This window comes from Bufo gargarizans, unplaced genomic scaffold (assembly GCF_014858855.1).
Source record: "Bufo gargarizans isolate SCDJY-AF-19 unplaced genomic scaffold, ASM1485885v1 fragScaff_scaffold_322_pilon, whole genome shotgun sequence".
Lineage (NCBI taxonomy): Eukaryota > Metazoa > Chordata > Amphibia > Anura > Bufonidae > Bufo > Bufo gargarizans.
In genome coordinates this window covers 411,031-427,352 of record NW_025334093.1, presented here as the reverse complement: position 1 = coordinate 427,352, position 16,322 = coordinate 411,031, and the positions used below count along the sequence as shown (strand labels likewise).

Sequence of the window (16,322 nt, the reverse complement as noted above, 5' to 3'; positions counted from 1 at the left end):
GCTGTGTATCTAATCCTATCCTGTGTGATACTGCTGCTGAGCTGTGTATCTAATCCTATCCTGTGTGATACTGTCTGCTGAGCTGTGTATCTAATCCTATCCTGTGTGATACTGTCTGCTGAGCTGTGTATCTAATCCTATCCTGTGTGATACTGTCTGCTGAGCTGTGTATCTAATCCTATCCTGTGTGATACTGTCTGCTGAGCTGTGTATCTAATCCTATCCTGTGTGATACTGTCTGCTGAGCTGTGTATCTAATCCTATCCTGTGTGATACTGTCTGCTGAGCTGTGTATCTAATCCTATCCTGTGTGATACTGTCTGCTGAGCTGTGTATCTAATCCTATCCTGTGTGATACTGTCTGCTGAGCTGTGTATCTAATCCTATCCTGTGTGATACTGCCTGCTGAGTGGTGTATCTAATCCAATCATGTGTGATACTGTCTGCTGAGCTGTGTATCTAATCCTATCCTGTGTGATACTGCCTCCTGAGCTGTGTATCTAATCCTATCATGTGTGATACTGTCTGCTGAGCTGTGTATCTAATCCTATCCTGTGTGATACTGACTGCTGAGCTGTGTATCTAATCCTATCCTGTGTGATACTGCCTGCTGAGCTGTGTATCTAATCCGATCCTGTGTGATACAGTCTGCTGAGCTGTGATTTTTTTTCCAGCCGCCTCCAGTCTCGGGTTCGTATTATGGTGGATGGGAGTTTTCTGCTCCAACAAGTCACCCCTGAGGATTCTGGGAAATACACTTGCATCCCCAGCAACGGGATGTGGAAGTCTCCGTCTGCCTCTGCCTACCTCACTGTACTGCGTAGGTACCAGCTCCTGAACAAGCCGCCTGCGCACAGTGGGCTCTGCTGTGCTGCCTTGTGGGAGATGTAGTGTTTGCTGTAGAGTCGTCCTGATCCTGTGTACTGGAGGGGGCGATACCCTCATGCTTGCTATTACACCTGGTTCATTATAGCGCCATCCTCCTTTTAGATCCCGCCTACGTGACTGACATGCCGCCAGAAACCTTCCTGCCCATCGGAATGAGGGGTGTGATCCGGTGCCCCGCCAGAGCCACCCCCCCTTGTTATCTGTCAACTGGACCAAGGATGGGACTCCTCTGGATCTTGATAAGGTATAAACCATCAGCGTGGGACAGGTACTGATGTTAGGGATGGGGGCGGGGCTGTGACTACCTCTCGGACAGGATGTACAGGCAGGTTGTCAGCAGTAATAGATGTTCCTGTAGTATAAGGTGTGTATTATATCAGTGATGTCATCAGCAGGGGGCGGGGCTGTGACTACCTCTCGGACAGGATGTACAGGCAGGTTGTCAGCAGTAATAGATGTTCCTGTAGTATAAGGTGTGTGATCTCATGTTATTATATCAGTGATGTCATCAGCAGGGGGCGGGGGCTGTGACTACCTCTCGGACAGGATGTACAGGCAGGTTGTCAGCAGTAATAGATGTTCCTGTAGTATAAGATGTGGATCACATGTTATTATATCAGTGATGTCATCAGCAGGGGGCGGGGCTGTGACTACCTCTCAGTCATGAGTACAGACAGGTTGTCAGCAGTAATAGCTGGTGTCGGTGATGTCAGTAATGGGGCCGGGGTTCCTGACTGGAGCAGACCTCAGTCCAGCACTAAATCTTCCTCTTTCCTAGTTCCCTGGATGGTACCTACAAGAGGACGGGTCTATCGTGGTGGCCATGGGTAATGACGACGCTCCTGGTACTTACACCTGTACCCCATACAACAGCTATGGCACAGCCGGCAAGTCACTGCCCACCATGGGGATCTTAAAGGTACAGTGACACAGCAGGCAGTGTACTCTGTCAGTGTATTGAGATCTACTGTTGTCTCACTGTTTGTCACATCAATAGGACCCTCCATCGTTCATCGATCTCCCAAAGGACGAGTACTTCCAGGATGTGGGGAGAGAGCTCACTGTCCCTGCTCGGCATTAGGGGACCCTTCCCCCATCATCCGCTGGACCAAGGTGAGGGAGCGGCTGTGCTCCAGGATGTTGCACTTTCCCTCATTCTCTTGCAGCCTGCAGCAGGTTTTCCTTCTATTTTCTTCCTGTAAAGGACCCCCGCCGATCTGACTGATGGCCGATCCTGGGATAGGTCATGAACATGGTAAACCGGACAACCCCCTAAAGCGCCTTCCTTGGCCTAACAACATAACTTATAGACTCTGCCAATTGTGCACATCTGGACATTGCAAAATTTCAACTTTTCTTAGCAAACCTCCTGAGGTGCATTCCTCTTGTGGTCTGCAGCATGTCTGATCTTCAGGATTTCCTAGATTCATTGTGTGTGTCTGTACGCTGTGCTACTTCTCCTGAGGTGCAGTCCTCTTGTGGTCTGCAGCATGTCTGATCTTCAGGATTTCCTAGATTTCATTTGTGTGTCTGTACGCTGTGCTACTTCTCCTGAGGTGCAGTCCTCCTGTGGTCTGCAGCATGTCTGATCTTCAGGATTTCCTGGATTTCATTGTGTGTGTCTGTACGCTGTGCTACTTCTCCTGAGGTGCAGTCCTCCTGTGGTCTGCAGCATGTCTGATCTTCAGGATTTCCTGGATTTCATTGTGTGTGTCTGTACGCTGTGCTACTTCTCCTGAGTTGCAGTCCTCCTGTGGTCTGCAGCATGTCTGATCTTCAGGATTTCCTAGATTTCATTTTGTGTGTCTGTACCTGTGCTACTTCTCCTGAGGTGCAGTCCTCCTGTGGTCTGCAGCATGTCTGATCTTCAGGATTTCCTGGATTTCATTGTGTGTGTCTGTACGCTGTGCTACTTCTCCTGAGTTGCAGTCCTCCTGTGGTCTGCAGCATGTCTGATCTTCAGGATTTCCTGGATTTCATTGTGTGTGTCTGTACGCTGTGCTACTTCTCCTGAGGTGCATTCCTCCTGTGGTCTGCAGCGTGTCTGATCTTCAGGATTTCCTGGATTTCATTGTGTGGGTCTGTACGCTGTGCTACTTCTCCTGAGGTGGCAGTCCTCTTGTGTCTGCAGCATGTCTGATCTTCAGGATTTCCTGGATTTCATTGTGTGTGTCCTGTACGCTGTGCTACTTCTCCTGAGGTGCAGTCCTCCTGTGGTCTGCAGCATGTCTGATCTTCAGGATTTCGTAGATTTCATTGTGTGTGTCTGTACGCTGTGCTACTTCTCCTGAGGTGCAGTCCTCCTGTGGTCTGCAGCATGTCTGATCTTCAGAATTTCCTAGATTTCATTGTGTGTGTCTGTACACTGTGCTACTTCTCCTGAGGTGCAGTCCTCCTGTGGTCTGCAGCATGTCTGATCTTCAGGATTTCCTGGATTTCATTTTGTGTGTCTGTATGCTGTGCTACTTTCTCCTGAGGTGCAGTCCTCCTGTGGTCTGCAGCATGTCTGATCTTCAGGATTTCCTGGATTTCATTGTGTGTGTCTGTAACGCTGTGCTACTTCTCCTGAGTTGCAGTCCTCCTGTGGTCTGCAGCATGTCTGATCTTCAGGATTTCCTGGATTTCATTGTGTGTGTCTGTACGCTGTGCTACTTCTCCTGAGGTGCATTCCTCCTGTGGTCTGCAGCATGTCTGATCTTCAGGATTTCCTGATTTCATTGTGTGTCTGTACGCTGTGCTACTTCTCCTGAGGTGCAGTCCTCTTGTGGTCTGCAGCATGTCTGATCTTCAGGATTTCCCTGGATTTCATTGTGTGTGTCTGTACGCTGTGCTACTTCTCCTGAGGTGCAGTCCTCCTGTGGTCTGCAGCATGTCTGATCTTCAGGATTTCCTGGATTTCATTGTGTGTGTCTGTACGCTGTGCTACTTCTCCTGAGGTGCAGTCCTCCTGTGGTCTGCAGCATGTCTGATCTTCAGGATTTCGTAGATTTCAGTGTGTGTGTCTGTACGCTGTGCTACTTCTCCTGAGGTGCAGTCCTCCTGTGGTCTGCAGCATGTCTGATCTTCTGAATTTCCTAGATTTCATTGTGTGTGTCTGTACGCTGTGCTACTTCTCCTGAGGTGCAGTCCTCCTGTGGTCTGCAGCATGTCTGATCTTCAGGATTTCCTGGATTTCATTTTGTGTGTCTGTATGCTGTGCTACTTATCCTGAGGTGCAGTCCTCCTGTGGTCTGCAGCATGTCTGATCTTCAGGATTTCCTGGATTTCATTGTGTGTGTCTGTACGCTGTGCTACTTCTCCTGAGTTGCAGTCCTCCTGTGGTCTGCAGCATGTCTGATCTTCAGGATTTCCTGGATTTCATTGTGTGTGTCTGTACGCTGTGCTACTTCTCCTGAGGTGCATTCCTCCTGTGGTCTGCAGCATGTCTGATCTTCAGGATTTCCTGGATTTCATTGTGTGTCTGTACGCTGTGCTACTTCTCCTGAGGTGCAGTCCTCTTGTGGTCTGCAGCATGTCTGATCTTCAGTATTTCCTGGATTTCATTGTGTGTGTCTGTACGCTGTGCTACTCCTCCTAAGTTGCAGTCCTCCTGTAGTCTGCAGCATGTCTGATCTTCAGAATTTCCTGGATTTCATTGTGTGTGTCTGTACGCTGTGCTTCTTCTCCTGAGGTGCATTCCTCCTGTGGTCTGCAGCATGTCTGATCTTCAGGATTTCCTAGATTTCATTGTGTGTGTCTGTACGCTGTGCTACTTCTCCTGAGGGTGCAGTCCTCTTGTGGTCTGCAGCATGTCTGATCTTCAGGATTTCCTAGATTTCATTTTGTGTGTCTGTACGCTGTGCTACTTCTCCTGAGGTGCAGTCCTCCTGTGGTCTGCAGCATGTCTGATCTTCAGGATTTCCTGGATTTCATTGTGTGTGTCTGTACGCTGTGCTACTTCTCCTGAGGTGCAGTCCTCCTGTGGTCTGCAGCATGTCTGATCTTCAGGATTTCCTGGATTTCATTGTGTGTGTCTGTACGCTGTGCTACTTCTCCTGAGTTGCAGTCCTCCTGTGGTCTGCAGCATGTCTGATCTTCAGGATTTCCTAGATTTCATTTTGTGTGTCTGTACGCTGTGCTACTTCTCCTGAGGTGCAGTCCTCCTGTGGTCTGCAGCATGTCTGATCTTCAGGATTTCCTGGATTTCATTGTGTGTGTCTGTACGCTGTGCTACTTCTCCTGAGTTGCAGTCCTCCTGTGGTCTGCAGCATGTCTGATCTTCAGGATTTCCTGGATTTCATTGTGTGTGTCTGTACGCTGTGCTACTTCTCCTGAGGTGCATTCCTCCTGTGGTCTGCAGCGTGTCTGATCTTCAGGATTTCCTGGATTTCATTGTGTGTGTCTGTACGCTGTGCTACTTCTCCTGAGGTGCAGTCCTCTTGTGGTCTGCAGCATGTCTGATCTTCAGGATTTCCTGGATTTCATTGTGTGTGTCTGTACGCTGTGCTACTTCTCCTGAGGTGCAGTCCTCCTGTGGTCTGCAGCATGTCTGATCTTCAGGATTTCGTAGATTTCATTGTGTGTGTCTGTACGCTGTGCTACTTCTCCTGAGGTGCAGTCCTCCTGTGGTCTGCAGCATGTCTGATCTTCAGAATTTCCTAGATTTCATTGTGTGTGTCTGTACACTGTGCTACTTCTCCTGAGGTGCAGTCCTCCTGTGGTCTGCAGCATGTCTGATCTTCAGGATTTCCTGATTTCATTTTGTGTGTCTGTATGCTGTGCTACTTCTCCTGAGGTGCAGTCCTCCTGTGGTCTGCAGCATGTCTGATCTTCAGGATTTCCTGGATTTCATTGTGTGTGTCTGTACGCTGTGCTACTTCTCCTGAGTTGCAGTCCTCCTGTGGTCTGCAGCATGTCTGATCTTCAGGATTTCCTGGATTTCATTGTGTGTGTCTGTACGCTGTGCTACTTCTCCTGAGGTGCATTCCTCCTGTGGTCTGCAGCATGTCTGATCTTCAGGATTTCCTGGATTTCATTGTGTGTCTGTACGCTGTGCTACTTCTCCTGAGGTGCAGTCCTCTTGTGGTCTGCAGCATGTCTGATCTTCAGGATTTCCTGGATTTCATTGTGTGTGTCTGTACGCTGTGCTACTTCTCCTGAGGTGCAGTCCTCCTGTGGTCTGCAGCATGTCTGATCTTCAGGATTTCCTGGATTTCATTGTGTGTGTCTGTACGCTGTGCTACTTCTCCTGAGGTGCAGTCCTCCTGTGGTCTGCAGCATGTCTGATCTTCAGGATTTCGTAGATTTCATTGTGTGTGTCTGTACGCTGTGCTACTTCTCCTGAGGTGCAGTCCTCCTGTGGTCTGCAGCATGTCTGATCTTCTGAATTTCCTAGATTTCATTGTGTGTGTCTGTACGCTGTGCTACTTCTCCTGAGGTGCAGTCCTCCTGTGGTCTGCAGCATGTCTGATCTTCAGGATTTCCTGGATTTCATTTTGTGTGTCTGTATGCTGTGCTACTTATCCTGAGGTGCAGTCCTCCTGTGGTCTGCAGCATGTCTGATCTTCAGGATTTCCTGGATTTCATTGTGTGTGTCTGTACGCTGTGCTACTTCTCCTGAGTTGCAGTCCTCCTGTGGTCTGCAGCATGTCTGATCTTCAGGATTTCCTGGATTTCATTGTGTGTGTCTGTACGCTGTGCTACTTCTCCTGAGGTGCATTCCTCCTGTGGTCTGCAGCATGTCTGATCTTCAGGATTTCCTGGATTTCATTGTGTGTCTGTACGCTGTGCTACTTCTCCTGAGGTGCAGTCCTCTTGTGGTCTGCAGCATGTCTGATCTTCAGTATTTCCTGGATTTCATTGTGTGTGTCTGTACGCTGTGCTACTCCTCCTAAGTTGCAGTCCTCCTGTAGTCTGCAGCATGTCTGATCTTCAGAATTTCCTGGATTTCATTGTGTGTGTCTGTACGCTGTGCTTCTTCTCCTGAGGTGCATTCCTCCTGTGGTCTGCAGCATGTCTGATCTTCAGGATTTCCTGGATTTCATTGTGTGTGTCTGTACGGTGTGCTACTTCTCCTGAGGTGCAGTCCTCCTGTGGTCTACAGCATGTCTGATCTTCAGGATTTCCTGGATTTCATTTTGTGTGTCTGTACGCTGTGCTACATCTCCTGAGGTGCAGTCCTCCTGTGGTCTGCAGCATGTCTGATCTTCAGGATTTCCTGGATTTCATTGTGTGTGTCTGTACGCTGTGCTACTTCTCCTGAGGTGCAGTCCTCCTGTGGTCTACAGCATGTCTGATCTTCAGGATTTCCTGGATTTCATTTTGTGTGTCTGTACGCTGTGCTACTTCTCCTGAGGTGCAGTCCTCCTGTGGTCTGCAGCATGTCTGATCTTCAGGATTTCCTGGATTTCATTGTGTGTGTCTGTACGCTGTGCTACTTCTCCTGAGGTGCAGTCCTCCTGTGGTCTGCAGCATGTCTGATCTTCAGGATTTCCTGGATTTCATTGTGTGTGTCTGTACGCTGTGCTACTTCTCCTGAGGTGCAGTCCTCCTGTGGTCTGCAGCATGTCTGATCTTCAGGATTTCCTGGATTTCATTTTGTGTGTCTGTACGCTGTGCTACTTCTCCTGAGGTGCAGTCCTCCTGTGGTCTGCAGCATGTCTGATCTTCAGGATTTCCTGGATTTCATTGTGTGTGTCTGTACGCTGTGCTACTTCTCCTGAGGTGCAGTCCTCCTGTGGTCTGCAGCATGTCTGATCTTCAGGATTTCCTGGATTTCATTGTGTGTGTCTGTACACTGTGCTACTTCTCCTGAGGTGCAGTCCTCCTGTGGTCTGCAGCATGTCTGATCTTCAGGATTTCCTGGATTTCATTGTGTGTGTCTGTACGCTGTGCTACTTCTCCTGAGGTGCAGTCCTCCTGTGGTCTGCAGCATGTCTGATCTTCAGGATTTCCTGGATTTCATTGTGTGTGTCTGTACGCTGTGCTACTTCTCCTGAGGTGCAGTCCTCCTGTGGTCTGCAGCATGTCTGATCTTCAGGATTTCCTGGATTTTATTGTGTGTGTCTGTACGGTGTGCTACTTCTCCTGAGGTGCAGTCCTCCTATGGTCTGCAGCATGTCTGATCTTCAGGATCTCCTGGATTTCATTGTGTGTGTCTGTACGCTGTGCTACTTCTCCTGAGGTGCAGTCCTCCTGTGGTCTACAGCATGTCTGATCTTCAGGATTTCCTGGATTTTATTGTGTGTGTCTGTACGGTGTGCTACTTCTCCTGAGGTCTGCAGCAGAGTGTGACCACCATTGTGACCTCTGGCCAGTCAGCGGTGAATATTGCTCTGAGGGCAGTCTTTTTGTCCTGCAGTTGGGGATGCCCGGGAAAAGTGTTGCTCAAATGGACGTCAATGGCAGTTTGTTATTTCGACCACTCACCAAGGAGGAACATGGCGAATGGGAGTGCACAGCAGCCAATCATGTGGCAAGTATCAGTGCACGCACCGCCGTCTTTGTTTTGGGTAAGTCATTTTTCCGTCCACACAGTGGTCAATAAAAGTTTTTTTAGACTGGTGAAATTTCGAACAGAACATACTGAAACTACTAAAACGTAAAGGCCCAAGGGATTTCTAAAAATATTCGTAGACTTTTCTCAATATTTAAAACTCACCATAGTAAATAACATGAAATAAAATGTAAAACAGGATATAGCACAGCGGTAAGGAACATTCATCCTTCTAGGGCGTCAGTAGGAGTATTGTGGAGTAATATTATTGTGTGCAATATATAGGAATTATCAGATAATATTATTACTACTATCATGTCATTAAAGGGGAGGAGCAAAAGGCAGATTTTGATTTATTATGACCATTTTATTATTATTCATTTTTTATTATTATTATTTTTGCATATTTTAACTGCCCGTATGCAAACTAAAAACTATCATAAATGTAAAAAGAACATGTAATATGTGCAAAATACAATGCAGAAATCATTAATATTCATAAAAAAATCCTTCTAAATGTTAAAGGGGTTGTCCAGCCGTTACTATCGATGACCTATCGTCAAGATAGGTCATCAATATCAGATCAGCTGGGTAGCAGGTATGGGGTCAGCTGTCTAACGAGGAGGTGGTCAGATCGGCGAGAGTACTGGGTATGGGGTCAGCTGTCTGACAAGGAGATGGTCAGACCGGCGTGGGTACAGATATCGGTTCAGCTGTTTGACAAGGAGGTGGGGGTACCGGGTCAGCTGTCTGACAAGGGGGTGGTCAGACCGGTGGGGGTACCAGGTATCGGGTCAGCTGTTTGACGAGGAGGTGGTCAGATCGGTGGGGGACCGGGTATCTGGTCAGCTCGGTGGAGGTACTGGGTCAGCTGTCTGACAATTGGGTGGTCAGACCGGTGGGGGTACCGGATATCGGGTCAGCTGTTTGACGAGGAGGTGGTCAGAGTGGCGTGGGTACAGGGTATCGGGTCAGCTGTTTGACGAGTAGGTCGTCAGATCGGTGGGGGTACTGGTTATCGGGTCAGCTGTTTGATGAGGAGGTGGTCAGATCGCTGGGGGTACTGGGTCAGCTGTTTGATGAGGAGGTGGTCAGATCAGTGGGGGGAATGGGTCTCGGGTCAGCTGTCTGATGAGGAGGTAGTCAGATCGGTGGGGGGTACTGGGTATCGGGTCAGCTGTCTGACAAGGAGGTGGTCAGATCAGTGGGGGTATCAGGTACCGGGTCATCTGTCTGACGAGTAGGTGGTCAGATCGGTGGGGGTACTGGTTATCGGGTCAGCTGTTTGATGAGGAGGTGGTCAGATCGCTGGGGGTACTGGGTCAGCTGTTTGATGAGGAGGTGGTCAGATCAGTGGGGGGAATGGGTCTCGGGTCAGCTGTCTGATGAGGAGGTAGTCAGATCGGTGGGGGGTACTGGGTATCGGGTCAGCTGTCTGACAAGGAGGTGGTCAGATCAGTGGGGGTATCAGGTACCGGGTCATCTGTCTGACGAGGAGTTGGTCAGATTGGCGGGGTACGGGTGTCATCTGTCTGATGAGGAGGTGGTCAGATCAGTGGGGGGAATGGGTCTCGGGTCAGCTGTCTGATGAGGAGGTAGTCAGATCGGTGGGGGGTACTGGGTATCGGGTCAGCTGTCTGACAAGGAGGTGGTCAGATCAGTGGGGGTATCAGGTACCGGGTCATCTGTCTGACGAGGAGTTGGTCAGATTGGCGGGGTACGGGTGTCATCTGTCTGATGAGGAGGTGGTCAGATCGGCGGGGGTGCCGGGTCAGCTGTCTGACGAGGAGGTGGTCAGATCGGCAGGGGCACCGGGTCAGCTGTCTGACGAGGAGGTGGTCAAATCGTTGGCCGTACCAGGTCAGCTGTCTGACGAGGAGGTAGTCAGATCGGTGGGGGTACCGGGTTTCATCAGCTGTTTAAATTGGAGGCGGAGCTCCATGTGAGGGCCGCTTCCCGGTCATACACTAGACCTCGTCTCCTGTGTAGCGGTGGAGTAGTGGAATTACAAGCGCTCGCCCCGTTCACGGGTATTTGTATTACGCGGCACTTTCAAGAGGACGTGCAGCGTAATGAAGAGAAAGCAGCAGGTGCCAGGTGTCGGACCCCCGCCAATCAGATGATAGGTCATCAACATTAATGCCTGGACAATACCAATACATGAAAGAATCTATAGATCTACAGCTTTGTGCCAGTTTTTTGGGCGTAAAAAAAAAAAAGTTTTGGCACAGCCATATTTGTGCTAAAATTTGCTATCCCCCCTTCTTTTCAAACGTGGGCAGGGCTAAGTGGGAGGAGGCGTGGCCAGAAATGTTCTGACAAATGTATCAATTCTAAAGACAGAAAATGGCGCCAACAAAAGCACGGCACAAATCTGGGGCTACTGGGAGCAAGCGTTGATTTCATTCTCTGTCTTCAGGATGGCCCAAGGACACGCCCAAATTAGTTAAGAGGCGGGGCCAGTGGGTATGTAATAACTGGATATGATAAGCCATGTATGACCCGTGCAGTGACTCTTCTGACCCTCCGCAGGCACCAGCCCGCACGCGGTCAGCAATGTTTCGGCCCAGCCACTGGTATCGGCGGTGAACATCAGCTGGGAGGCAGGCTTCGATGGCGGATACTTCCAGCGGTTCAGCGTTTGGTATGCTCCGCTGTGAGTGTTTTTCTACTAACATAGGACAGAGATGCATCTCCCAGGGGTGGAGCGTGACCCTTCTGCTCCGTGTCACCCCTTATATTTACACCAGGATGGAAGGTTCTAATTAATTCTGCTTTTACATAAAACAGGAAAAATGTACGGTTCTGTTTTTGCATGTCTACTTTATACTGACTACTCCTCGCTGCTCCAGGCTGTTTTTTTATTTTATTTTTTTGCATTTTTATGGCTTTTGTAGGAAGCCTAAATCAAAACCCAAAACCCTAAAAAGCTGAATTTCCTGGTGTTTTTTACAAATCAAAGAAAGTTTTATATATTATAAAATACCAATTTGATTTTATTTTTTACATTTTGAGATTTTGGTGCACAGCGGATCCATCTCTCTAACACGGCGTAGTGTGTGGTGACTGTAGCGTATGTGGGGGGGGGGGGGGGTGATTTACACAGTCAGAGGTCAGACTATGGGGCCCAGAGGGAAGGAATTCTCAAATATATATTTTTTTCTATTTTCATTTGCAAAATGTTACACTTAAAAAATAAAAAAAATAAACATTTTTGATTTCATTTTCATTTTGCCGACTTTTCTTAATTCCTGATAAATCGAGAATTACCGCCGGGGTCTGCACCTCTGCTTTGTAAAATGTTCCCCCAATTTTCCCTTTGTATTAAAGGGGTTCTCTGTGAATCGGAAATTAAGAGGGATGCTCAACATGGAAAGTTATGACAAATTCATTCCCCCCCCCCCCCCCAATCCTAGAGAACCCCTTTAATCTTGTATATTACAAAATCCCGCCACAGATATCACATGAAAGTCTGCTATCTCCGCCGTTTCATCGCCCAACATAATGACTGGCCATGTTGGGGACTACAGGTTGCCGTTTTCCTCCTTCTGAAGGAAAGCTAATTTGCATAGTCTTCTTCCCATGGTGCATTGCCTCCGTACCTCAGCTCAGTCTCCTTAATGAGAACCAGAACCCCTCAGAGCAGCATAGGCCGCCCTCAATGTAGGTTGAATCTGATGATCCTCACAGGCCTCGGGAGATCTGGCAGACTTTCCTCTTATGTCTGTGGCCATCTTAAAGGGGAATCCACCTCCTGAATTTTTTTAAAGATTTTTCTTAAATGGGTTGATGCATCTCGCTGTTTCCATGGCTGAATGGGACTAAATGCTCGCCCCAAGTCACTACAGTGGGAGTTACAGGAACAGCGGCGCGCCCACCTGCCTGGGCTTAGTCCCATCTCACCAGGGAATCGGCGAGGTAGGACAACCCCTTGTCAGTAATTTCAAGTCAGACTGGTTGATAGAGATACACTGCGTGACAGCTTCCCAAACAACCGGTCTGTCTTGTGCTACTTTAGATAACGTCTTTGACCAGAAAACTGTGGGGTGTTAGACCATCTTCAGGTGGAGAACCCCTTTAACGTTTTCCTAAGATAACAGGACCTCATCAACATGGTAGTACCACCCTGACTGTATATAGTAAAAGTGATGATGCAGTGTACTATCAGTTCATCCCTCTTTTTAAGATCTCTGCTTGCTGGAATCATTTTATGTACTTCCAGAGGATGAGAGCCTCACCCAGTCCAGGTGGTGATCACTCAGTAGCAAGGCTTGTTAGGCGGGGAAATTCTGCAGTAAATTCAAGGATTTCAAAATCTGAACCACAGAATTTATTTTTATTTTTTTAATTGGTAAAACGTCAATCACTTGCTACTAAAGTCCGCCGCAGAAAGCTGTGGATGAAATGTACGAGGATTACATTCAATAACCGCAAGCAGAGATAGTACAAAGAGTCTTAAATGTATTATAAGGCTGCATTATCTGGAGTTCCCCTTTATACAGATGCCTCTAGCTTGAGTTGAATTGCCCCTAACCATTGCTGGATGTCTCTTGTGCTGCTGTCAGGGTAAAGCGGCTGTCACACGGTCACCACGAATGGATCTCCCTTTCGGCGCCGGTTGGAGCCAGTTCCTTGGTGGTGGAGAACCTTCAGGCCGACAGCCCCTACCAGTTCAGTGTTTTGTCCCAGAACAAGTTGGGCAGCGGGCCGTTCAGTGAGATTGTGACCGCCTCTCCTCTCAGTGAGTATACGGAAGAGACAAGAACCCTCCACTCCTGTCTGTCCGCCTTCGTTTTCCTCGTTGCCGGTGGTCTCCCCTTTTTCCGTCTCACAACTCCTAACCTCTTTCTCTGTCTTCAATACTCACTACTATTTTGGCCTCTCAGGTGTCCCACCCACCACATTGCCTCCTCCTGTACCCACCACAGACTCTAGAGATACCCTCACCCCTCCTCGCTTCCTGGAAGCCAACGAGACGTCCCGTGGAGTGCTGCTGACGTGGACACCTCCTCTGCGATCCTTGTATCCTCTACGTGGATACGGCCTAGAGTGTCGGCAGGATGAAGGAGACTGGGAGCTACTTGATGATGCCATACCCACAACGCAGACCGAGCTGCTCGTTCCCGGACTGGTTAAGGTGAGAAACCAGGGTAGACCGACCACCATCACTCTCTGTGGCGAAGAAACCTGTTAAGGATCTGTGAGCACATTACTGCCAGAGAGCCTTACAGGAACACATGTAGGCCCTGAGGTTCCTTAAGCATGCAGTGTGCTGCCATATGGTGCTTCCAATACAACACTGTATAAAATAAAATCTATTTTTCCCCTAGAGAAAGGGTACTCAAGTAGTTATGGTAAAGGTGAGGGTCCAGGTTGAACATAGACGGCTAGAATTATCAAGACCCCTAAAATTCATTAGGCCCTTAAACTTCTTTCAGACCTTACACCAGATCTTTAAAGCTAATCAGACCCCTAAGATTAATTCAGACCCTAAACTAGACACCAGTAATTAAAAAGATCCCAGACCAGACTTAAAAAAACTCAGACTCCAGACTAGACTCCTAAAATTAATTCACAAGCCAGACCACACCTCTAAAATTAATTCAGACCAGACTCCTAAAATTAATTCATACCCCAGACCAGACTCCTTAAATTAATTCACACCCCAGACCACACCTCTAAAATTTATTTACACCCCAGACCAGACTCCTAAAACTAATTCAGACCAGACTCCTAAAATTAATTCATACCCCAGACCAGACTCTTAAAATTAATTCACACACCAGACCAGACCCCTAAAATTCATTCAGACCAGACTCCTTAAATTAATTCACACCCCAGACCAGACTCCTAAAATTTATTCACATCCCAGACCACACCTCTAAAATCAATTCAGACCCCAGACCAGAGATAAAATAGAAATCTATACTCATCGTTCCCTAGTCCTTTTAATTCTAGCCGTTGCTACATATAACGTCCTGATGCTAGATCCGGGCCAGTCAGTGGTTGCGCTAGGTGTAATTTTAGGAGGAGACTTCTATGAAGGACGGTCTGCAGGGTTCAGAGGACTGTTCTCCACCATGTAAGTGCCCCCATCCTAGAAGAAAATACTATCTGTCATATGGTGTCTGATGGAGTGCGCCACAATGTTTTCTGTTAGAACAGTGCGGCTCCACCATATGGCCTGTCCATTAGACCCCCGAGGCACAGACTGGTTGATACCATCCTGTTCTGGAGAGCCGGATCTACATACATAGCTACACTTGTATCTGTGCCTAGTTTACATGGCGTACGTCTGTGTCCTGCGTGCAGCAGTGACAGGGCACCCCCTCCATTTACCCATGAGGAATACAGCCCTAAACTAAATGCGGCTTGTTTGTTTTCCAGGACGCCATGTACGAGTTCCGCCTGGTGGCGTTTGCTGGGGATTACATCAGCGATCCCAGTAACTCTGTCAATATCTCCACAGCAGGTGAGTGGAGAAGAAGCCACTAGATGGCGCTGCATCCAAACGCTGCAGCCAGCATAGCCATAGAAGAATCAACAATTTATAAGGTAGTTCAATCCCCAGAGCTGAACTATTCTCACCTTAAGAATGCAACATTTTTATTTTTTTTTGCTTTATTTTTTAAAACTTTCTTTATCTTTTTTTTTTTCAAGTCCAATATGCAATATTTTGATCACTTTTATAATGCATTACAGTGCGGTATACACATCAATGTCGCACTGACAGGCAGCCTGCTCGGTCATTACTCAGCTTATGTGCGTAGTGTACCTGGAGGCTACTGTTAGTCCTCGGACCTCCATGGCAACCCATCCATTGGCACCACAAGTCTAAGCTGAGGGGAGGCGGATCGCCCTTTGTCTAACCACGTAGGTCCGCCCGGCATTGAATAGTATGCTACAGCTGATCAGTGCGGTGATTGGGGCGGAGGGCCACACCAACCTGAATTTGACTATAATATTTCTAATATGTTTGCCTTTAAAGGGGTTGCCTGTCCAATAAATACAATTTTGAAAAGTCTAAGGGTCAGAATTCAGTAAAATGATCCCCCGCCAGTGTGACCTCAAGCCCGTAGACTGACCTCAGCCTATGAGACTCTATGTGATGAGCTGGACATGCCCACTGATTTCTTGTGCCAAACTGTTCTACAGGGATGAAAGTCTACCCCTCGCAGACAGAGCATCCGGAGGTCCAGCAGAAGTCCCTGATGGCGGGTGTAGTTGGGGGTGCCTGTTTCCTTACCCTGGCGGTTATCCTCAGCACCATAGTGGCCTGTTGGATGAACCAGCGCCGGGCCAGACGAAGGCGCAAACGGAGGCAGCAAGGTAAGACAATACGATGGACCATTCAACTAGTTAGACGTTCATTTAGCAACCTGCAAGATGAGGATGAAAGATCTTTACATGATGCCCCATGATCCTTCCAAGACATCTGAAAGGAATACACTGCTTAGGAACATTTAGGTCTACCTGTTGAAACCAAAGGACAGTAGAGTTGGGTTCTGAAGACTGGTCTGTTTAGTTTGATCCATCTGATGCCTATACTTATAGAAGATGATGGTATGGACCACAGTCTGTATTCCTTAATATAGTTAGACCTGGTCATAGACATGGTGATGGATGCTGTGATGGGGGTATGACCAGACTCTGTGAAGAACATTGATTGGCCTTCTGTGATATTTCTCCATCTGTAGATGCTTTATACATCTACCAGGGTTGTAGATGGGCCCAAACTGTTACGTGTGGTGATAAGCATATGTTCCAGGTCAAACTGGCCAGAGGTGCAGATAATCTTTGCCCCTGTGTTGATGATTAATTCCAGTCCATAGCTTCATGTCCCCGACAAACCCCCAAGTTTTTCAAAGTCCCTCATCCCTATGGCTAGAACTGTGGATGTGTCAGCTGAAGGAGATGAAATCGAGTTGTCTCTGGTCGGCTTTACTTACAGAAGGCCTGA

At 48.1% G+C, this 16,322-nt stretch overlaps 1 protein-coding gene across 1 annotated transcript in view; it reads left to right on the top strand.

Moving 5' to 3' along the window:
• Positions 1-656: 656 nt before the first annotated feature.
• The window catches only part of LOC122922408 (protein turtle homolog A-like), a gene marked incomplete at its 5' end in the record, with an annotated part of 32,611 nt that continues 16,945 nt past the window's right edge, over positions 657-16,322 (top strand). Inside the window, 12 exon segments of the mRNA XM_044273005.1 lie at positions 657-820; positions 991-1,071; positions 1,074-1,132; positions 1,667-1,807; positions 1,886-1,949; positions 1,952-2,001; positions 8,228-8,378; positions 10,895-11,018; positions 12,928-13,103; positions 13,249-13,499; positions 14,750-14,834; positions 15,518-15,691. Of these exon segments, the coding sequence (XP_044128940.1) occupies positions 657-820; positions 991-1,071; positions 1,074-1,132; positions 1,667-1,807; positions 1,886-1,949; positions 1,952-2,001; positions 8,228-8,378; positions 10,895-11,018; positions 12,928-13,103; positions 13,249-13,499; positions 14,750-14,834; positions 15,518-15,691 (1,520 nt within the window).